Raw genomic sequence first — 24020 nt, 5'->3', positions numbered from 1 at the left:
TGAGATGATCAATTCTCCGTTTCTGCAAAGAAATGCTGCAAACAGCGTGGGTTATATGATTTCTTGCCTAATTTGATGCTGTTTGAGCAAAAGTTTGGGTAACTGTGTTGTTGTATTATTTATTTCTTGAAACTTCAACAACACAGTTACCCAAAGTTTTGCTCAAACAGCATCAAATTAGGCAAGAAATCATATAACCCACGCTGTTTGCAGCATTTCTTTGCAGAAACGGAGAATTGATCATCTCACCATACAAAAATCCAGCTCACTACTTTCAATCTAGTACTTCACTGATTGCTTCCTATTGTGATATTTCTGGGAATAGAACAGCTGAGGTAAAAAAGCATTAATTTCTTGTTCTTTATTTCATTAGCAATGTTCAAAACAATTAATTTGCAAAGCTAACTCCATATGGAATGACAACAGTTTTACGCTGATTATAAACAGTATCTAACAGTAAGTTTCTATCAAACGAATCAATCGATACATATTTTTCCCAAAAGTCCTCAACGATTTGCATCTTATGATTCTCATTGTAGTTTTCGATCTTGTACGGAGTGCTAATAACTTCATAGTGAACGTTTTTCTCGTTGCGAACGAATGCAAACCGATGATTTTTCACCTCGTCAGACAACACTCCCAGAGCTTTGATGGCCGCCTTGTTCTTCTCCGCCGAATTTGTGGAATGTTCCGCCGATGGGACGAATACCGTTTTCACCTTCTTCTCGTAGATCGCATATTCGGATCCATAGCAGTTGCCATCACGACGGAATGAATACGGGAACGCTGGGTTGAACCGAGCATACGTGTTGACCCAAACGGTCTGTGCTTCCACAGCATAAGCCGATTCCATAGCCAGGCATAGCTGTTCGGTCCATAGTGATACCGATCCACCGTTGCTCTTGTTCGCCAAACTGATCGCTTCCTTCGGTGTCCTGAACACGTTCAACACCACGACCGGGCTGGCTTGCACAGCATTGGGCTTGAGGAAAAAGTCCACACTCGAACCGTAGACTACAGCCGGCCCTGGCATGTTGCCTTCAGGGCGGATCACCCTCAGTCCCGTTGAGTTTGCTTTTTCGATGGCACTCACCATTGCATTTGCACATGGAACGTGGTCTGATAGGAATGGTTTAAGTTTGCTCTCCAGCAGGGTAATAAACTTCTCTTGCACCGTTTCTTGCACCAACACATTGCGGATCTCCCACGGGACCGAGCAGTTCACCCAAGCCTTCGCCAACACATCAGTCGCAGATTCTAGATCACCAGAATCGAACACAACCATCGTACAGAAAGCCACCTCGAAGCTACTTTGCGGAATATCCAACTTGTCAGCATCGAAGGAAAAGTTCTCGTATTCCAAAAGCTTTTCCACGAAGTAATTCTTCCTGTGATCACCCCGGAAGTACACACTAAATCCGACGCACGTAGATCGCATCGACGAGTGCAGATCCAGTAGAATTTCAAACAACGACTTGCGAGTGTCAATGATCACCCGATGGTTGCTCTGTGGGGTATCCGTCAAACCATCACTGTCCAGCTCCATGTAGTGCTTCATGAAGCTGATAGCCAGCTCAATCTGATACGTGGCATCGTCCACCGAAATGCTCTCGACGGAGGCCGCCAAAGCGCTCTTCTGCTGCAAAACGTACTCGTAGAACGTTCGGACACGCTGCTCCACCCGGTAGACGGCACTGCGGATGGGCTGGAAAGAGACGTTTAGAGGTGAGTTTGTTTGCCAAAAACAGTTACAACATTTAAGGACAAGGTATTTGGAGTACATAGCTCAAAATTTCTAGACCACCGTTTTTTAGAACCGTTCAACTTCTTCTTCTTCTTCTTGATTCTGGTGCTCTTAGCACAGAGCTAAAGAGCGGAAAAATGGCGCAGCGAACTAGCGCTATATTGCCAACGAGTTTTCGTTTATACTCCAATGGAGTTTACTTTCTGGTGAGTACACCACGAACACGACCGATCGTGTCGATCGCTGCAGTCGTACTGGAACCGTTCAACGGCTTTGGATGAAAATGCATCACGCTAATTGTTCAGTGGTTGTCAACAGCGTGATGCATTTTAATCCAAATCCGTTCAACGGTTCCAAAAAACGGTGCTCTAGAAATATTAAGCAATGTACTCCAAATACCTTGTCCCGCAACCAGATAAAACAAGCAGGTAAAACTAAATCATAAATAACATATATAAAATGTCAATGAACAATTCCCTTTACGAAGCTGTTTCTAAAAACTCGAAACTTTTTGAGCTGTCTACTCCAGATGGCGGAGGAAAAGTTAATCTGCTCCACCTACACACTCAAAACAGATTTGCGGGCTCGACAAAAACGCGCACAGCCGTCTGCTCAGTAAAACTATCAGCTGATATTCCAGCAAAAAGTGACATTTGTTAGCTGACTCTCAGCAAAACGATTGCCGAAGCTCAGCAATGAACTGTCAAAAATGCTGAGATCTCAGCAAAATTGTTGTTTGCTGATTACTCGGCTGTGCAAATCTCGGCAAAAGAATGGAAAAATGCTGATATCCCGGCAATCTGAATTAAGTGTGTACGTACTGAAGAGATCGTAGAGCTGTCTACATTTTTCATAGGTGTCCAAAACTAACCATCCTCCTTTCCTATCCCTCAGCAATCGCAAGGACGTGGCTAGTACAGTGCTCTATCATTGGAGGATTGCGTTAGTCTTGTCTAAGAGCCAGAGATTAGTCCCAAATCTCTGTGCTATGGTTCGGACGGGAAGGATGCAACCCTCATAACAGCGGTCTGGGACTGTACCACCTATGTACGAATTTGTGCGACTTGCCCAATACTAATGCTAATGCTAATATACAACTAATGTATATTCATATGTTCGTAGTAATCGCTAGAACCAGGAACGAATTGAAAAAGTCGATTCCCTTTCAACCAACTTCCACAGCACAGTGTATATAACGCCTGCAAGTTATGCAACCAAAGCGAACTGTGTCGCTTGACCTTCATATTCACCATGCAATCTATTACCTACACTGAAAGGCGGCTTGCAGTTGAAATTACTATTCTGAGGGTCAACTTAAATGCACAACGCCACTTGATTTGTGCAGACTGATTTTCGTTTCATCTCAACAGATTTATGTTTTCAATTCTACCATGGACCCGATTTACAATTAAAAAAAGTGTCTGTTGGCAGCCGGATTCGAACCAAGAACCTTGAGATCACCAGGCTCGCACGCTACCACTCGGCTATCGAACCGGTTGATAAGTAAGGAAACAAAACGCACACAAGAAGCGTTTGTTGGTCGATGATCACGTTTTGCCATGGTAAATTTGAAAACATTTGTGTTGTCGTCATTACCGCAAGCTGTCTATCAGTGTAACGAACACTATAAATAACCCCCTATCCATGGATCGCATCACCGACTCAACGGTCACTCTCAGATCTCCCATCCTTTCCGTCTAACAAATACCCCAATCCGTGCAGGTTGTGGGGACGCAGAGTGCCCTCGGTCTCTAGTAGCAACAACCATCAAACTCTAATATTCCTTTCCTTTTCCAACTGGCTGTAAGGACTTGGCCGGCGCTGGTATTGATCCAAAATGTAATGAGCTGCTTAAATTTCACTTTGAGAATAAGTGGAGTATCCCAGCCCTTATTCATTTGGATCCCAGTGCAATTGGTACCAGCTCAGATCAATCACGGAGAAGCAACCATTGACAGGTTTGGTCGTTAATCGTTGACAGTATTGCAGTCACTGTGTGATAATTAAGTAAGGTTAATCATAGTAGACTTGGCTTTTAGGACAGACAATATGAAAATTGTAAGTGACTGACACAAAATGAACAACCTTCAAACTGGAAAGAGTTGTTTCCTTCAATTTCAGAAATGGGATACCGCCAAAAGAAATTGTCGAGCAGACAGAGACATGCGGATGCAGAAGATTCGGAAAATTTCGGAACTGGTTTTTTCCTTTTGCGAATCAACAAAATACATCTGCAGCATATAAGTCTGGTGCTCAAATGACCGTGGAAGGTCGATCCTTGATTGGTGAAAACGTCTGTCGAATGTTGAAGGAGAAATGAATCAAGAAAGACACTCCACATTTTCTGGAGAAGGAGGGAATGAGAATTTTAAATTCAGAAGAATATCGTGATTTAAAACTTGTTTTGTTTGATACGATATTATCAGAATATGGCCCCTATTAATGACGTAGTATTATCAATGGATAACAAAAATAACTAAAACGGCCGCTAAGAAATGAATAAATAGCGCCACCGTAGCCTTGTTCGTTTGACGTAATTCGACTGCTGTCACTGTGTTACTGCCCATATACGGTGGCGCTTTTGTTTTGATGCGGTGAGTAGCTAAGTTGGCTCGAGTAGAAAAGTTGGCTTTAATGATCAATTCAGCAACAAATTTTGAAAACGACGTATAATCAACACTACACCATTGATTATACGTCGTTTTCAAAATTTGTTACTGAATTGTAATATTAAAATTTCATCAACAGTCATTTCTTACTTGGAGCCTACACGAAGAAAAATTGTATGAAAATCAGATATGATATCCTCATAGATATGAAGCATAACTATTAGCGTGGGACACAAAAATACATTTTACTCCTGTACACTTTTTGAGTTCCAATTTGGTCCCATATCAATTGTGCAAAATTTCAGCTCGATCGGAGAAACTATATTTTAGCGCCAGCCATTTTAAGTTTTCATACGATTTAGTATGGAAAAAATAACTATTTCAAAAACAAATCGCCCCTAACCCCTAAAAATAAATCGATGAATGATTTCTGTTGGAAATTTTACGGGGAATCAACCCTTCGAAGACTGCAAAGCGATCCAAGGCATGTGGAAAAAGTTATTGACTGAAAACCGAATGGCATGCAAACGCTGTTTAACATGTAAGGAATAACAATAAATAATAAAATCTCGTCATTTTATCGATCGGGTGAGGCTTAATAACTTTTTCCATGAACGTCACATCGGTTTGCGGTCTTCGGAGGTCTGATTCCTAGTGAAGTTTTCTACAGAAATCATTCATTAACTTATTTTTAGGGATCTAGGGGTGACTCCTAGCGATTTTTCTTTGCAGGAGTAAAATTTCCCCATAGTAAATCGAATGAAAAACTAAGAATGGCGGGCGCTAAAATATAGTTTTTTCCGATCGATCTGAAATTTTGCACAGTTGATTTGGGACCAAAGTGGAACTCAAAAAGTATACAGGAGCTTGAGTTTTTACACTTTTTGTATTTTCCCATATAAACCGTGTACCAGGCTAATAACTATACCATGATTCAACTAAAAGATTAATGATGGGCATTGAAGTGACAAAGAAAAGTAAATTTGGAGTCAAAGAGCAACTGCACGTAATATTTTTGTATGATTATTTATATGTTTGCTTTCCCTTCTGATTATATGGACTGCAGTAAAACAAATGTGGGAAATGTTCACGACATCCCAGAGCCACAGGCATCGGGACTCAAATTAAATTACATGGAGCAACGAATTAAGTAGTATTCGGCTACTCAGCTTTTTCCCTCGTTACCCGGGGAAAATGATGACATTGGAAAAATAAGGCATCCGATTGGAAAAATACTTTACTACATTAATTCTATCGGGTTTGGCAAGATGTCATTTGACATAGTCTTTTGGCTTAATGGTCAAATGGCATAATCTTGCATAATAGTCATTTGGCAAAATGGCCGTTTGGCATAAGAATAAGAATAAGAATAAGAATGGCATTCATCATTTTCATGTATGAATTACACCTATTATCGGTAGGTCACCATAAAAAGACTAATTAAAGTTAAAGCCAATTTAAATCAATTGCCTGACCATTATCCAGAATCAGCAAATCATAATTTTGTGAATATGTAAGTACAATACTCAGGTAGATTTAACAAATATGTTGTGAATATAAGGCTGACACAAATTTCGATTTTCTCTAATGTCACCCCCCCCCCCCTCCCCTCGGAAATTTTTTGTCAGAATTCGACATTTTGAGGGGGAATACAAATAAATTATTCAAGAAATTTAAAAATTTTAAAGTGAAATTCGAGTCGTCGAGAAAATTTCTTAACAAATCCGATGCGTTTGACGATTTTGCCTAATTGTTTGGGTAATTTTTCATCAAATAGGGTATTGGTTCCCTTATTAAGCATGTGGTTCCCATTTTCATCCTACGAAAAACAAAGGAATGAAGCACTGTTTGTTTTGTCTCTTATTTTTGTATTTTTTGTTAGAAGTGAGCACGCATGAAAACAAAAAGAACGGAATCAATCGGTGCCGTAATCGCTTGTTTTCGAATAGGATGAAATTGGGAGCGTGAGATTACTGATGGAACACAAACCCTACATTTATTTTTTATCATCCCCCCCCTTGACGAGTCAATGACCAAAGTGACAAAAGAAGAAAATGAGATTTGTTCCGGCCTAATCAATTTTAATAAAGCATATCAAACCTATTTCGTATTTTTGAAATCAAATCTTGTTATCATTGAGTTTTTGAAATAATAACAAAATTATATCTCAATTTGATATTAAATAAAAACAATTCGGGACGAAAACTTGTTTTGATTTCATTTTGTTATCAATAACAAATGAGTTGTCAATTTGTTATAGGTTTATTCTCATTCCCCAAGTAACACAACTTGTTACATTAATGTATATAATACAGGTTCCATACAAACGTACATGTTTTGTTCCAGAAGTGGGAAACGTATTTTTGTACACTTATATCACCGAAAAAAGCTCAAAAAATGGCGGCTTATAAAACATCTTTTAATGTTGTCAAAGATGTTTTTAATACATTCTTATAACATAAAATTAAGTATCGAATATGTTTTCACCCAACATCGAAAATACTTACTTTTCACTAGCAGATATCCGCAATTTATGAAACGCACACTGTGCAATTAAATGTGACAGCTGTTATATGCTCTTTTCTGGCCTAAAATAATTTTCAAACCATACATTCTATTTGTAATTTACCAACTCGATGTTTGGTTACTATGAAGAAATTGCATGTACCATCCGAATTTTATGGTGAAATTAATATATTTACTTGCCTATAATTCATTCGTTTTCCATCCGAATTAAAACAAGCAAAAAGGTAATTTTCATCTCTCTGGTTTGAGTGAAATTTTTGAACGAATTTTCAGATATGCATCATGGTGGTTTCTTGGCACAGTACCTTCAGGAGGTTTTGGGATGCTATTTTCAATTATCTTGAATAAATGTTGGGTTTTACGCTGTAGAATTTGTATTTGTTAGCACTAAATAAAATATATTATTCTAATACATTTTTAAACTGTTCTCAGATAAATAGTTATTGAAAAACATATGAAACATAAAAAACACAACGGTTGTGCATAAAATTCATAGTGTGAAATTTTTAGCGGTACTGTAGTTTATCTATCCTGACAGGAATTATTCATAACATGATAAATAAGTTTAAATTACATATGTTGTACTTCTCAATAACATGATGGTCGAATACTACTTCATTCTACTAAAATACGTTAAAAACCATCATTATAACATATTTCAACGTTTACGTACGCGTTTCAATTTCTGTTTTTCTATACGTGTTTCGAACATAAATAAAACAATAACAAAGTTGGAGTGAAGTTTCTGAAAATTTCATTGTTAAGTTTCGCGAGATACAAAATCATATCGAAACTGTGCTCCAAAAGTGATATTTAGTGTCCACGTAAGTACAAAAAGTGATCAATAACTGATATGAAGCCTGACATTAAAGTGAAGTGCATTGGCATTTTTCTTCCAAATCATTTGAGCACTCCCGCATTCGTCCGGCTTATTTAACAAAAAGCCTTTTCCCTGGAAATGCATAGCCTGAACGACTAAGAAATGTCGAGCCCTTCGCATTAACAAACGCAGAGCATCAAATATTGGAATTGGAAGTTATCATCATCAGCTTTGTATGTTTAAGTGCGAAAAACGTTACATAAAATAATGTTCAAGTATGAGAAGAAACAACGAACTCATAAACATGTTGTACATCAACGTACTTTATACATAGAAATAACGTATTTGTAACACACATGAGCCCCAAAGTTATATCTATGTACTGCTGATGTTTTATTTAACAACTTTAATTGAAGGGAAACGATGAAACACAAATACTGTTTTATCAACGTTATATTTACGTTCCTCATACTTGTAGTGCAGATGACAAGATTTTTCAGTAGTTTGTTATAGACAAACAATAATAAAACAAGATTTCAACACAAGTTGTGCAAATATACCATTATAATACTGTACTACAACATCTTTTTTAAATCCCATTTTAAAACTGGATGAAATTTTCTTCCTATTCAAGCTATTCGGGAGCCAGCGGGGATAATTTTGAACATTTCGAGAATGTTGCTAATCAAATGAAAAACCTTTTCAAGATCAACGACGAAGTGATGAAGTTGATGGTTATGAAACGTCTTACTGGCGTGGCGCAGATTTGGTCAGTGTCGCAGCAGCATTTGATGACGCTGAATCTTCAGGAACTTTTCAGAAGCATGAAGGAACTGCTTTCAGTCAAGACAAGTTCGTTGGAGCTCTATAAGTATTTGGAGAAAAGAAAATGGAACGTCCGTGAATAATTTAGTCAATACTGCGTTGAAAAGCAGATTCTTGCGTTGCCACTGCTTCTTGAAGAGTCCGAGCTGATTGATTATATTGTCGAAGGAATTCCAGACATACAATTAAGAAACCAAGCAAAGATTCGACAATTTTCAAAGAGTTGCAGATCTTAGAAGTGCCTTTGCCCTTATCAAGATACATCAAAATTCTTCCCGAACATCCGTCGTTTGCTACAACTGTCATCAGCCAGGACACATTGCTGCTAGATGTCATCAAGATACCAGCAGTATTCACGGAGAAATCAAACAAGTCCCAGAGGAAACCTGATTGGAACCGTTGACGATACGCAAGACCAATGGACTGAGCAGGACATAGGATCTGAAGGATTGGTAGATTTAAAAAATTAACAACAATGATCAATCTTTTAGAGTTTTGTTTGATACGGGCAGTCCTGTTTCTCTGATACACCTCAGGTTCACTATACCTGGACTAATTGAAAATCATGATGAACGAAAAATCTATAGGGGTATCGGAGGAAAACGATTGACAATTTTAGGTGTTTTTTGTACTACGTTTATGTTCAAAATGTTTTTCTCAAGGTTAACTTTTTGGTCATTCCTAATGAAACCATGTCCTCGTATGATGCTATTAGGCCGGAACAAATCTCAGTTTCTTCTTTTGTCACTTTGCTCTCTGACTCGTCGGGGGGGATGATAAATAATAAATGTATTTGATGAAAAATTACCCAAACAATTGGGCAAAATCGTCAAACTCATCGGATTTGTTAAGAAATTTTCTCGATGACTCTAATTTCACTTTAAAATTTTAAAATTTCTTTAATAATCTATTTGTGCTCCCTTCAAAATGTGGAATTCCAACAAAAAATTTCCGAGGGGGGGGGGGGGGATGACATATGAGAAAATCAAAATTTGTGTCAGCTTTGTCGGTAGGGATATAATAATGAAGCCTGGAGTTCAAACAACCATTGAAAGCAACCACATTAAGATTTCCAAAACTTCTTAGATTGGGGGCTGATGAAATGAAGCCCATTAACTTTGTTGATGAATCAAAAATGTTGCAGAAGGTCGGAAAAGTAAGTAACGATCAATTTGTAACATTTATGGATGTTTTTGAGAAGTATTATTTGTTTTCCGTCAAACCTTTGTATCCTGAAACTAAATTTGAGATGAAAATTAATTAAAAGTTCTGAAAAATCTAAAGTAGACGAAAAAATTAAAGGACTTTTACAAAATAACACCATATTGCCTCCACCGGCTTGGACCCCTACTCACGTTTTCAAAAGCACCAATCTTAAAAATTCGTAAACAAATGCGTTCGATTTGGAAAAGCTGCCTCTTTTTTCGAGTGAGCAAAGCCACGATTAACAAGTGCGGCTTAGTTCGATGCTTCGTTCGTTAGATTTGTGCTTCTAAAGTTTGTATGCAACAGTGCAATGGGATTTCTTGATGTTTCACCTTAAGCCTTCTTCGTGCGTTAGCTGACGCACATCATACTGGTGTACTGCACGCTTGGCGTGACTGTATGGGTCATGATGTCCTCAATGTACAGCTAGGGTTTACTATCCCAAAAAATTTCAAATGTCTGAACGCAATCTTAAACTTTTGGAGTATGTAAAATTCCTTCAGATCTTCAGATGGCTTCAAATTCTTATAATTATATACATGCATCTGGCCCTCGATCTAGCCCCTATGCAACCTTCGAGCACCTCCTGTGCCCCTTCAGAAGAAAAAAATCTCCAACAGAATAGTGTCTGTAATGTCGCTTCTTGTCGAGCTCAATAGCGTCAAAGTTAATATCCGAGGACATTAAAAATACGTATTTTCTCAGTTTGTAAGTGTAGCAGTTCCCAAAGAACACTGATCTGATAAGCAAAACTTTGTTCCAGTTAAAACCTTACGCTAAAAGAAAGATAAAACAAAGATGGTTTTCAATTTCTGGATGTCACAGAAACGACATATTTTTTGGAGACGATATTTTCTTTTTACTCGAACAAAATGGGAAATCTTCATATTTTCTTATTAATTTATTATTGATTATCTTTTAAAAGGTGTATAGATAAAATTTCGAAAATCTGTATTACTTACCGTAATTTCAATGGTGGAACTCATTTTTCTTCCTTCACAAAAGATGGACAGCTACACAACTAAAATATCCCTGAGACAGATTCTAAAAGCAAAAGAAAACGTTATAAAGCCACAAAACTCATCGCGTTCTTCCATCATCATCCAGCATAAGTCAAAGTTGCGATTAAAAATAATCGAAAATTGCCATTTACTTCGAGAATGCTGATAACCACCACGGAGCGGATGATCCCTACTTACATGTAATTGAACTTGGTCACAAATTTCGACACACAAGAACCGGCTTGAATGACGACGTAAACGAAAGTGATAGAAGCCCAGAGATATGGCAAACAGGCAGACCCCTCAGTCAAACAAAACACACGAACAGAATGCGCGTTTTTGCTTTCTAATCTGCTGTTGCTTGCATCTGCTGTTATACTCTATAGAAAACGTTGGTTGTACGCCTCGACTGGACTGCTACACTATCACCACGAAAGTTTGGTTTGGTAGCAATGCTGTGTATTAGATAGAAATTGGGCTTGTCGAGACTGGAGTTTTCAAATGTAGGAAAAGTACAGGTTTCATTTTGCTGTTCTTAAATCTGGATTCAATTCAATTCAATTCAATTCAATTCAGTTCAATTCAATTCAATTCCATTACATTAAATTAAATTAAATTAAATTAAATTAAATTAAATTAAATTCAATTCAATTCCATTCAATTTCATTCAATTGCATTCAATTGCATTCAATTGCATTCAATTGCATTCAATTGCATTCAATTGCATTCAATTGCATTCAATTGCATTCAATTGCATTCAATTGCATTCAATTGCATTCAATTGCATTCAATTGCATTCAATTGCATTCAATTGCATTCAATTGCATTCAATTGCATTCAATTGCATTCAATTGCATTCAATTGCATTCAATTGCATTCAATTGCATTCAATTGCATTCAATTGCATTCAATTGCATTCAATTGCATTCAATTCCATTCAATTCCATTCAATTGCATTCAATTGCATTCAATTGCATTCAATTGCATTCAATTGCATTCAATTGCATTCAATTGCATTCAATTGCATTCAATTGCATTCAATTGCATTCAATTGCATTCAATTGCATTCAATTCCATTCAATTCCATTCAATTCCATTCAATTCCATTAAATTCAATTAAATTCCATTAAATTCCATTCAATTCCATTCAATTCCATTCAATTCCATTCAATTCCATTCAATTCCATTCAATTCCATTCAATTCAATTCAATTCAATTCAATTCAAGGGCGTAGCCAGGAGGGGCTTGCCCCCCCCCCCCTCCCCTGACCGAGCAACTATGTTCTAACTTAACCGAAAAACTTGGATAATCAGAGCTGTTTTTGACTAGTAAAAAGAAAATTCTCCTGCATCCTCGTATTTTTTTAATGTATGCAGGAATTCCTTCGGAAATTCTTGGAGGAATATCTTCGAAAATTCCTGAGGGTATTCCTTCGGAAATACCTGGAGGCAGGGTTCCTGATTTCGACTTTTCATCTTCTTCCACATGCGAAGACAGTCAGCAGCGAACGGTTGTCGCTTTAATTTGCGTGCTTGTTTGTCAGCGACGACAGCAAACTCCGGCGAACGGTGGGAAGCCACACTTGGAAATTACTCATTCGTCCACATTCGCATCGCAAGCGATCGAGCGGTGATGCGATTCGTGAGTGATATTGTGCATACGAATTTTTGATGTTTCCAAAAAATGTTTATTATTTTCTTTGCTAGTCTAGCATTTCAACAACAATACAATAAAAATGCATTACATTACATGCAAAAATTCTCTTCTAGTTATGATAATAGCCGCTTCGATCGCTCACAAGCATTCTTCGCCATTCGCCATTCATTCATTCGCGTGCGATCCAAACTGCGACGAATGGCAACGAATATCCATGCCGACCAATTTGCGCATCGCTTCCCACTGGTGATGGGGTTGCATGTTTCATCATGACTATTGTTTTGCTGCATCTTTCTCGATTCGCTTCAGCAAAGAGGAGTGAATATGAATGGAGTGAGGCGAATATACCGATCCTTGCCTGGAGCAATTCTTTTGGAAATTCCTGAAGGAATTCCATCCAAAATTCCTGGAGGAATCCCTTCGCAAATTGCTGGAAGAATTCCATCGGAAATTTCTGAAAGAATTCTTTCGGAAATTCCGGGAGGAATTCCTTCGGAAATTCCATTAGGAATTCCTTCAAAAAATGCCATTAGGAATTCATTCAAAAAATTCCTGGAAGAATTCTTTCAGAAATTTCGGGAGGAATTCCTTCGGAAATTGCAGGACATATTCCTTTGGAGATTCCCGGAGGAACTCATTCGGAAATTCCAGGAGAAATTCCTTTAGGAATTCCTGGATAATTTCTTTCGGAAATTCCAGAAGGAATTCCATCGGAAATTGCTGGACGAATTCCATTTGAAATTCCTTCCAAAATTCTTGGAGGAATCCCTTCGCAAAATCCTGGAAGAATTCCTTCGGAAATTTCGGAAGAAATTCCATCGGAAATTCCTGAAGGACATCGTTCGGAAAATACTGGAGGAATTCCATCGAAAATTCCTTGGCGAGGTCCTTCGAAAAATCTTGGATGAATACTTTCGGAAATTTCAGGAGGAATTCCTTCGGAAATTGCAGGACGAGGAATTCTTTCGGAAATTCCGGGAGGAATTGCTTCGGAAATTCCTGAAGCAATTCCTTCAAAAAATCCTGGAGGAATTCCTTTAAAAAATCCAGAAGGAATTCCTTCCAAAATTCTTGGAGGAATCCCTTCGCAAATTCCTGGAAGAATTCCTTTGGGAATTCCTGAAGGAATTCCTTCGGAAATTCCTGAAAGAATTCATTCGGAAATTCCTGAAGGAATTCCTTCGGAAATTTCTGGAGGAGTTCCTTCGGAAATTCCTTGGGGAGTTCCATCGAAAAATCTTGGATGAATACCTCCGGAAATATCTGGAGGAATTCTTTCAGAAACTATAGAGGAATTCCTGAGAAAATCCTTGGAAGAATTCCTTAGGACATTCTTGGAAAAAAAATCATTCTAAACTTCTTAGAGGAATGCTTTTTTATGATTCCTGGAGGAATTCCTTCGGAAATTACTGGACGAATTCATTTGGAAATTCCAGGAGGAATGCCTGAATTTCCGATGTAATTCCACCAGGAATTTTGCCAAGGAATTACTTCAGGATTTTCCGAATGAATTCCTCCATGTATTTCCGAGAGAATTCCTCCAGGAATTTTCGAGGAAATTCTTCCAGGAATTTCCGAGGGAAATCCTCCAGGAACTTCCGGAGAAATTCCTCCAGGAAATTTCGGAAAAATTCCTCCACAAATTTCTGGAGGAATTACTCTGGGAATTTCCGGAGGAATTCCTCCAGAAATTTCCGAAGGAATTCTTTCAGAAATTTTCAAGGAAATTCCTCTTGAAATTTTCAAAGGATTTCCTCCTGGAATTTCCGAAGGAATTCCTTCATGAATGTCCGAAGAAATCCCTCCATGAATTTTCGAAGGATTTCTTCCATGAATTGCCGAACAAATTCCTCCAGGAATTTTGCCAAGGAATTCCTAAAAGATTTTCCGAAGGAATGCCTGCATGAATTTCCGAAGGAATTCCTCCAGAAATTTTCCGACGGAATTCCTCTACGAATTTCCGAAGAAATTCCTCGAGGAATTTGCGGAGGAATTCCTCCAAGAATTTCCGAAGAAATTCTCCTAGAAATTTTCAAAGGAATTCCTCTTGGAATTTTTAAAGGATGTCCTCCTGGAATTTCCGAAGGAATTCCTCCATGAATTTCCGAAGAAACTCCTCGAGGAATTTCCGGAGGAATTCCTCCAGGAAATACCGAAGGAATTCCTCCATGAATTTCCGAAGGAATTCCTCCAGGAATTTTGCGAAGGAAATCCTAAAGCATTTTCTGAAGGAGTTCCTCCATGAATTTCCGAAGGAATTGCTCCAGAAATTATCCGAAAGAATTCATTAATGAATTTCTGAAGAAATTCCTCCACGAATTTTCAAAGGAATTCCTCCAGGAATTTCCTGTGAAATTCCTCCATGAATTTCCGGAAATGCTCCAGGAATTTCCGAAGGAGATCCGCCAAGAATTTCCGAAGGAATTCCTTCATAAATTTCCGAAGGAATTCCTTCAGGAATTTCCGAAGGAAATCTTCCAGCAATTTCCGAAGGAATTCCTCCTGGAATTGCCGAGGCAATTCCAGCAGTAATTTCCGGTGGAATTCCTCCGGGGATTTTCAAAGGAATTTCACCTGGAATTTTCAAAGGATTTCTTGCCGGAAATTCCGAAGGAATTCTTTCATGAATGTCCGAAGGAATTCCTCCAGGAATTTTCGAAAGAATTTCTCCAGGAATTCCTTCACGAGTTTCCGAAGGAGTTCCTCCAGGACTTTTGCGAAGGAATCGCTCAAGGATTTTCTGAAGGAATTCCTCCATGAATTTCCGAAGGAATTCCTCCAGAAATTTCATGAAGGAATTTCTCCAGGTATTTCCGAAGGAATTACTCCAGGATTTTCCCGAAGAATTCCTCCAAGAATTTCCGAGGGAATTCCTCTAGGATTTTCTCGAAGAATTCCTCCATGAGTTTCCGGAGGAGTTTGTCCAGGAATTTCCGTAGGAATTCCTCCAAGAATTTTCAAAGGAATTTCTAAAGGATTTTCTCCTGAATTTCCAAAGAAACCCCTCCCAGAATTTCCAAAGAAATTTCTTATGGATTTGCCTTGAAATACCTCCAAAAATTTCCGAATGAATTCCTCCAAAAATTTTTGACGGTTGTCCTCAAAAAAATTCTTCAGGATTTTCTCACATAATCCCCAAACGTGTTTCTGAAGGAATGTTTGAAGTCTCAAGTTTTCGTAGGAGTTCCGCAATACATTTTTGAAGGAATTTTTTGAGGAATTTCCGAAGAAACTTCTCAAGGATTTTTCGCTGGAATTCCTTGGGGAATTTCGTAAAGATTTATATAAAAAAAACGAAAAAAATCCTCAACGAACTTATCAAACAATTTCTCACGAAGGTATTCCATAGACATTTCAGACAAATGTCAAAAAAATTTCCAAACGAACTCCTTTAACAATTTCCGAATTTTCCTTATCAAGGCATTTTTAAAGGAATTCTTCAAAGAATTTCCGAATGAATTCCTCTAGGAAATAAAAAATCACAAAAAGCATTTCTTCAGGAATTTCCGAAATAGTTTTTCAAGGAAGTTTTGAAAGATTTTTAAAGAAATTCCTTAAGGAAATCCAGAAGGGAAATATCATGAGACTTTTAGTGAAATTATTTCAATATTTTCGAAAGAATTGCTTCAGGAATTTGAGAAGGAATTCTCACAGAAATTTCCGGATGAATTCCTCCAAGAATTTTTGAAGGTATTATCCTCAAGGAATTTTCGGAAGAATTCCTCACGAAAACTCCGAAGGAGTTCCTCAAGTAGTATTCTAAATTTATTTCGAAGAAATTTCTCAAGGAATTCCGGAAGAATCTTCTAGAGGAAATCGTAGAAGAACTCTCGAAGGAATGTCTTATGGGATTTCTCAAGGAGCCTTAGAAATGAAGGAATTCCTCAAGAAATTTCTGAAGAATTTGGCAAGGAATTTCTGGTGGAATTCCTCAAGGATTTTCGAAATAAATTCCTGAAATTATTTTTTAATTGATTCCTTTAAAATTTTCCGAATGCATTCCTCTAGTAACTTCCAAAGATATTCCTCCAGGAATTTTCGAAGGAATTCCTTTAGAAATTTTCAAAGATTTTTTTTCGGTCATTCCGAAGGAGTTCATTAAAGAATTTTTCGAAGAAATTTCTCTAAAAATTTCTTAGGGTATTCCTCAAGGAAAGGAATCTTAGTCTGATTGGAATTTTTGAAAGAATTCCCGGAGAAATTCTTTAAGTATTTTCTGGAGCTTCTCAAACGGATTTCTGGTGGAATTAAGAATGATATTTGTAAAGAATTACTGGGGAAATTCTCAAAAGAATGCATGGTGAAATTCGTAATTAAACTTCCGGAGGAATTATTGAAGAAATTTCTGAAGGTATTCCCAACGGAATTACTGCAAGTTTTCCGAAGGTAATTTTCTGCGGTTATTTCTGCTGGAATATTTATCTACTTTAAAATAACCTGGAAAAATATTAAAGATATTTCTGGAGAATCTGCTGGATAAATTCAAATTCATGATGGCATTTGTTAAGAAATTCCTGAAGCAATATCTTGAGGAATTCCTCAGGATTATAATCATATATGATTCTTCCATTGAACCATTCCTGTTAATCACCCATATTTCATACTTCACTTTTATTTAATTTTTAATGATGAAGTATTTGAAGTCCTTGTTACTGCAAAGTGATTTTCAGTGTAAGGGTGCTCGCCCCCCTGGCCGAAAAGCTGGCTACGCCCTTGATTCAATTCAATAGACCACCTCACGGCGAAATTCTATCTCTTTTGCTCCTTCAGAGAATTTGAAAACAACAGGACCAGTACCTGTCAAATTTGACAGGTGTTGGTCCTGTTGTTTTCTAATTTCCCGTAGGAGAGAAAGAGAGCGATTTCTTGATGACGTCACCGTGCAATGGGCAATTCAATTCAATTCATTTCTCGTGTGCATTATGCAGTGGCGTACACTGTTAAACGTCAAGTAGTCCTTTTGAAGAGTGTTATATCGTGTTATTAATAAAAATTTATTCAAAATAACGATAGTGATAAAATCGAAACCTCACTGTACTTTTATGTTCTGTTCTGAACAAAATGGCGTGGTGGGCGGATGCTAGGATGGATGCGATGCGCTGCCGGCTTGCAACGCACGGGTGGGTGGTTCAATGGGTGGTCAAAGTCCGAACCGTAGCATAAACCACCACATAAAACTACAGTGCGAGAAATAAGTATAAAGACAGAGCCGTTTTCCATACAAAATAATCATGTTTAGGGATCAAAATCTCTTTTTCTAGCAATTCGATTGTTATGGAATTTTGTCTGCAACCTTAAAATAACTAGAACTTTGGCTAGAAATATAAATCATCATCCATAAAAACGTTTATATCGACTTTTCAGAATCAAATAAATATAAAGACACATTTTTATATGGAAATCAGTGTCTTTATATTTATTTGAATCTAAAAAGTTAATATAAACGTTTTTATGGATGATGATTGATATTTCTAGCCAAAATTCTAGATATTTTAAGGTTGCAGACAAAATTCCATAACAATCGAATCGCTAGAAAAAGAGATTTTGATCCCTAAACATGACTATTTTGTATGGAAAACGGCTCTGTCTTTATACTTATTTCTCGCACTGTACAGGGGAAGATGGTTCAAGTGGCATGACGTATGCACAAAACAATCGTTCTCTGCCATGCAAAGGCTTTTAGGGCTGGATTGAAAATTAATGGTGTAATGACTCACTAACTGTTGCAAAAAGTAAAACATAAGCAATCCCTAATAGAAAAATATGATACAACGTGCTTCCTTTCGGGCTATCATCTTGATCATACATGGAATGGTACAATCATTCACCTAATCAGCAGTGTATTTTCATTAGATGTTTTGTGATTTTTTTTTCGATTACGAATTTTAATGAAGTTTACCCAACCGTGGTAGCAGGTGGTAGCGACCCCGTAGCGCCTCGAACAACTTTCCCCTAGACATAAACAAAAGCACCCGAACGCGAGCGGTTGAGAAACGTCAAAACAAAACTTATTTCGCAATCAATCGGCTTTTCTTCAGTGCGAAAGTTCCACTCCCCGTTTTTATTGCTGTGCGATTTCTGATCTCACTCCTAATCGGGGATTTTCTGTAAATTAAGAAGTATCCCTAACTTGTGTGAATAGTGCTGATTCAAGAGTACCTACAGAACCATGTTGAATTACCTGCGGTTAGCGACTCCCTTCGTCCGTAGCGCCGTGAACCCTTCGAGTTTGGTATGGAAAAATCTAACCCCGTGTCGTACGTTCCTGACCGGTAGTAATCCGGTCGGTCGAAGTTCCTCCCTCCTGCAGAATGTTAAAAAGGTAACTCTGGCCTAGTGGGGTTGCAATCTTTTTCAGAATCTTTACCGAAAAATCTCTGATCAAATTCCAGGCAAACATCAGCACACCTGGTCGCATTCTGCAGACGTCGCTGACCCGGTACTGCACAAAGCCGGAAGTGACCGAGAAGGGTCGAAAAGCGGTGGGATACTGGCTGCTCGGCTGCAGTGGAATGGTCTTCGTGGCGGTTGTGTTAGGTGGGATCGTCTGCTATGGATTTGTGCTCTATTGTGTTTGCATTGTGGTGGCAGAGATAGTTTATCGAACGGCCAAATAAACCTGCGGATGCTTTAGCTCTTGAAATTGAGACATTTTTCATTGACTATTCCAATGCCAGGTGGTGTGACACGCCTCACTGAGTCCGGGCTTTCGATGGTCACGTGGAAGTTGTTGGGTGAGAAGATGCCACGAAGCCAGCAGGAGTGGCAGGAGGAATTCGAGCGCTATCAACAGTTTCCGGAGTTTAAGCTGTGAGTATCGAAGGCACTAGATTAGGGCTACCAACTTACACACATTTACTAATTTCACCGCATTATCCTATGTTTAATTTTAGCAAAAATAAAGACATCACTCTGAGTGAATTCAAAATGATTTGGTTCATGGAGTACGGTCACCGTCAATGGGGCCGCCTTATCGGAGCATTTTACGCCATTCCAGCGGTCTACTTCTGGTCCCGGGGCTACCTGAACCGGGGCATGAAAATCCGCACCATTGCATTTGGAGCCCTGATAGCCGCCCAAGGTTTGATGGGATGGTACATGGTCAAGTCCGGTCTCGAGGATCGGTTCCATCAGGAAAGTGACGTACCACGTGTTTCCCAGTACCGTCTGGCTTCCCACCTGGGATTTGCATTTGTTCTGTACTCTTTGTTCCTGTGGTCCGCCTTGGACAAGTTGTTACCGGCGCAGAAACTGTTGGGCAAGATTCCAGCAGCAACGTTCAAGTTCAAGGGACTGGCACATGCCACCAAAGCAGCAGTATTCATTACGGCCATGTCCGGCGCCTTGGTAGCTGGCCTGGATGCCGGTCTAGTCTATAACTCGTTCCCCAAGATGGCGGACCGGTGGATTCCCAGCGATATCCTGGCCATGTCGCCCACTTTGAGGAACTTTACCGAAAATCCAACCACCGTTCAGTTTGACCATCGAGTGCTCGGAACGGCAACCCTAACGCTAATCACTGGAATGTTCATGCTCTCACGGAGGCGAGTGCTGCCACCGAGGGCGTACACTGCTGCCTCTGCCGTAGCTGCCATGGGATGGTTGCAGGTGCTGCTGGGTATCACCACATTGCTCACCTACGTGCCAGTTCCGCTCGCTGCTAGTCATCAGTCTGGGTCCCTGCTTCTGTTGTCGTTTGCGATTTGGCTGACGCACGAAATGAAACTGGTCAAGCGGTTGCCCAAGTAAATGTTATGTAATGTAAGTATAAAACTTTACGTTTTAAAAATGAAATTGTTAACAGTGGATCTGTTAAATGAATAACGTCCGTTTCTTCCAATGGAAAGAAAGTCCTTGCTGATCCGTTCTGACGTCGTGGATTAGAAAAAAAAATATTCAAAAACAATTCAATGGTTTTGATGGAACAAATTAGAAGTGTTTGAGTTTGGCTGCAAAACGGTGAGTCGATAAAGATAACTTCCAACATAGCTCTGGTCGTCACAAGAAGCACGAGGTAGGTTCTACGGGTCAATCGACGACAATGACCGCCAGTTAAGAGTTGTGTTTTTACCTGGTAGTGCAGCCTGGACACTGTTGTCCTTCTGACTTTAACTAGAAAATACGTACCGAGTGGTATTGGCCAAATCTAGCTGGCTGGAAGAGACGAACCAGCCAAGGGCTGAAAGTCTCTTTAATAAAGACAAATCAATCAATCAAAGAAAAACCCTGAGATTCCCCAGAGCTCTGATCTGAGAAGGATTCCCATAGCGACATTGACTAGAAAAGAAAGCAAGACTCTTCCGGTATCTTGGTAGGAATTCTCTCTGAATTCATTGAGGGTTTTCCTAAAATCATGAGAGAGATTACTCCATATCTATGAGACGAATTGTCTCAGAGTCTCGAGAGGAATTCTCCAAGAATCCTGTGATAGCTTGTCTCAGATTCCTAAGAGAAGCTTTCCCTTGGGGTTGGGACTCTCTCTAATTGTTCCAGAATCCTAAGAGGGATTATTCCAGAATCCTGAATAGAATTCTCCTAGAATCCTGAGAGGAATTCCAGCGATTATTTTACATTCTTGCGATAAATTCATCTAGAATACTGAGAGAGATTCTCAAAAAAAAAAAAAAAAAGATTTTCGGGATTCTAAGGTGAATTCCCCAAGAAACTTAAAAGAAATGATCCAAAATCCTGAAAAGGGTAGCTTAGAATTTGAGATATACTCTCGCAGAATTCTGGGAGATAAGATTCTCCCCGAATTTTGAGAAGAATTCCTCCAGAATCTTTCAGAATGCTGAGAATAATTGTGCTAGAATCCCGAAAGGTATTTCCCAAAATTCTACAAGTGATTCTCCCAGAATCCTGAGAGGGATTATTAGAAGGATTCTTCCAGATTCTTCCCCAGCATCCCGAGAAGGATTCTCTGGAATTCTGAGAGGTATTCCCATATAAAATCGAGCATAAAACTGAAAAAATACCGCAGATTCCTGAAAGACATTCCCCCAGAATCTTTGAAAGCAGGACTCCCTAAACTCCTGAAAGAGATTGTCCCAGATCACAGAGAGTGATTCCTCTAGAATACTTTAAATTATTACACCAGAATCTCAAGAGAATCTTCCCATAATCTTGTCAGGGATTTTTGCTGATTACTAAGACTCTCCCAGACTCTCCTGAAAGGGATTTCTTGGAGCAACTGCTCCAGAGTGAAGAAAATAGAATTCTACTGGGATTCTCGTAGAATGCTTAGAAAGACTCCTTCCGAACCCTAAGAGGACTCACAAAATCTATGCGAGGTATTCTCCAAAATGCAAATTTCTTTAGATAATACTGCCTAGAATTTCGTGAGAGATTCTTCAATAAATAATAATTCTGAAAGAAAATGTCCTAGAATCTTTAAAAATATAGCCCCAGAATCCCAAGGATTTCTCCCAAATCATGAGACAAATTTCAAGAATCTTGAGAGAAATTTTCCTTCAATTCTGCCGATTACCCCAGAAAGCCGAATTTTCAGAGAACCTTGGAAAGAGTACCCGCAGAATTCTTAGTGATATTCCTCCACAATCTTACAAGGATCTAACGCAGAATCCTGAGAAAGATTCCATTAGAATCCTGTGAGGGATTTACCCAGAATCCTAAGAAATATTTCCCCCAGGGTACGAAAAACGGATCACGCTGAAAAACAAACACTTTGTCCTAAGCGGTGCATGTTGGTAACAAAGACGCTCCGCAACAAGCGCATGTCAGGCGATGAGAGCAATAAAACAAACATCGCTTACCGTGCGTGTGCCGATATTCCGGTTTTTCTGCTGAAATGTTCGACTCACATCATCGAATTTATAAGCATTTGGACGAATTGAGACTCTTGCAAACCTCAAAGTCGAATTTCGGTAGTAAAACAATGCGAAAATCATGATGTGAATAGAACGAGACAAATATTCCTACCGTTTTTGTTGCGAACAAACTCGGGAGCGATCTTTGTCATTATCTGCTAACGAAAAAAACAGAACGTTGTTGCCGTGCATTCTTTGTTGCCTATTTTTCGTTTGCGGTGCCATATTTTGCGTACGATTCCCCCAGAATTCTGAGAGGAATTTTGCCTCAATTCTGGCTGAGTATGATTCTCCAAAAAATCTGAGAATGCTGAGAAAGATTTCCTCAAAATTCTGAGTGGGATCCTAAGTGAGGGTCTTCCAGAATCCTTAGACGAATCAACCCAGATCATCCAGAAATTTCTTAGAATCCTGAAAGGGATTTCACCTTGGTAGGGAAACCTAATAGAAAATACCCCAAAATCCAGAAATGAATTCCCAGAGAATCCAGAGATTCCCTAGAATTCCCTTCATAATTTTAGAGGGACTTTTCCATAACTCTGAGGATTCCTCTAACATTCTGTGAGAGATTCCTTCAAAATGCTGGAAATTATCACACCAGCATCCTGGGAGACCTTATTCCAGAAAAGAAAGAATGGCTCATAGGAATTCTCCCTGAATTTTATTAAGGATTTCCCTAGAAACCTGGGAGAGATTACCTACTCCAGTTTTCTGAGATAGATTATCTCAGAATTTTTAGAGGAATTCTTTCAGAATCCTGAGGTATTTCCTCAGATTTCCGAGATGGATTCTCCTTGAATCCTGTGACGGGTCGACTCAGAATCCTGAGAGAAGTTTTTCCTTGGTATTCTCCCAGAATGCTTAGACGAATATCTCCAGAACTCCCTGGCAGATTCTTCCAAAATCCTGAGAGGGATTCTCCTAGAATCCTGAGAGAAATTCTCCCGCAGTATTGAAAGACAACCCATTAGAATCCTGAAAGAGATTGCCCCAGAACCCCCTCCACATTATTAAGGGAAATTAATTTAGAATCCTGAGAGAGATTCTCAAAAATGTTCGGAATCCAGAGATGGACTGATCAAGAATCCTGAGAAGAATGCGCTAGAACCCTGAAAGGGATTCTTTAGACCATAAGAAGGATTCCTCCAGAATCTTAAGAAAGATTCACTTAGATTCCTGTGAGGAATTGCCCAAGAAAACTGAGATACTTGTCAAGCATTAATATATTGTTGATAAACGTTCAAAATTTCATTCATTTTGGTTCACTGGTTTCCGAGATATGACAGTTCAAAAATTAGTTGTCTAAAACATATTGTTTTACGAGAACGGTTATAGTTTCGTGAAAGATTAACCAATCGTGCTCAAATTTGTACCAATGATGTACATATAATAGGTTGACAAACAGTTTATTGGGTATTTTTGATGCACTTTATGAAAAGTATTTGAGAATTTTTGATGCACTTTATGAAAAGTTACAGCATGTTGAACTTTGTTGAGAGAGGAAAAAAAGTTACCTATCCCAAACATTTTGGCCACCCTCTGTATGTAGTAGAATTTATGAATTTTTTTTTTTGTGGAAACACAAATAAAGAGAATTGAGTGTAATCAGTTTTGTTCCTTTTAATTCCTCCCTATTTTGCTTATCCTTTGACAGATCTTCCACAGTGTCAGTTATCCAGTAGTATGGGACAAACATCAAATTCTCGCTCCAGTCGACTTTTTCGATTCCATTTAGGTCCCATATGAACTGTGCAAAATTTCAGCGCAATCGGTGAAACTATAATTTAGCGCAAGCGGTTCAAAGTT

At 38.7% G+C, this 24020-nt stretch overlaps 2 protein-coding genes across 2 annotated transcripts; one reads left to right on the top strand and one right to left on the bottom strand.

The window, feature by feature from the left end:
- Positions 1–336: 336 nt before the first annotated feature.
- Positions 337–11212, bottom strand: LOC109622362 (uncharacterized). Its single transcript, XM_020076619.3, has 3 exons — positions 10930–11212; positions 10693–10774; positions 337–1705 (listed from the first exon to the last, which is right to left on the bottom strand). Exons 2-3 carry the CDS (start codon positions 10714–10716, stop codon positions 389–391), a joined length of 1341 nt encoding a protein of 446 aa, XP_019932178.2. The 5' UTR covers positions 10717–10774; positions 10930–11212; the 3' UTR covers positions 337–388.
- A 7186-nt stretch (positions 11213–18398) lies between these two features.
- On the top strand, positions 18399–20211 carry LOC109405990 (cytochrome c oxidase assembly protein COX15 homolog). The gene is made up of 4 exons (XM_019679050.4): positions 18399–18709; positions 18780–18924; positions 19065–19197; positions 19281–20211. The coding sequence occupies exons 1-4, from the start codon at positions 18557–18559 to the stop codon at positions 20134–20136; spliced, it is 1287 nt and encodes a 428-aa protein (XP_019534595.2). The 5' UTR covers positions 18399–18556; the 3' UTR covers positions 20137–20211.
- The last annotated feature ends 3809 nt before the right edge of the window (positions 20212–24020 follow it).

Source organism: Aedes albopictus, chromosome 3 (genome assembly GCF_035046485.1).
Source record: "Aedes albopictus strain Foshan chromosome 3, AalbF5, whole genome shotgun sequence".
Classification (NCBI taxonomy): Eukaryota; Metazoa; Arthropoda; class Insecta; order Diptera; family Culicidae; genus Aedes; species Aedes albopictus.
This window is presented reverse-complemented; position numbering and strand designations above follow the sequence as displayed.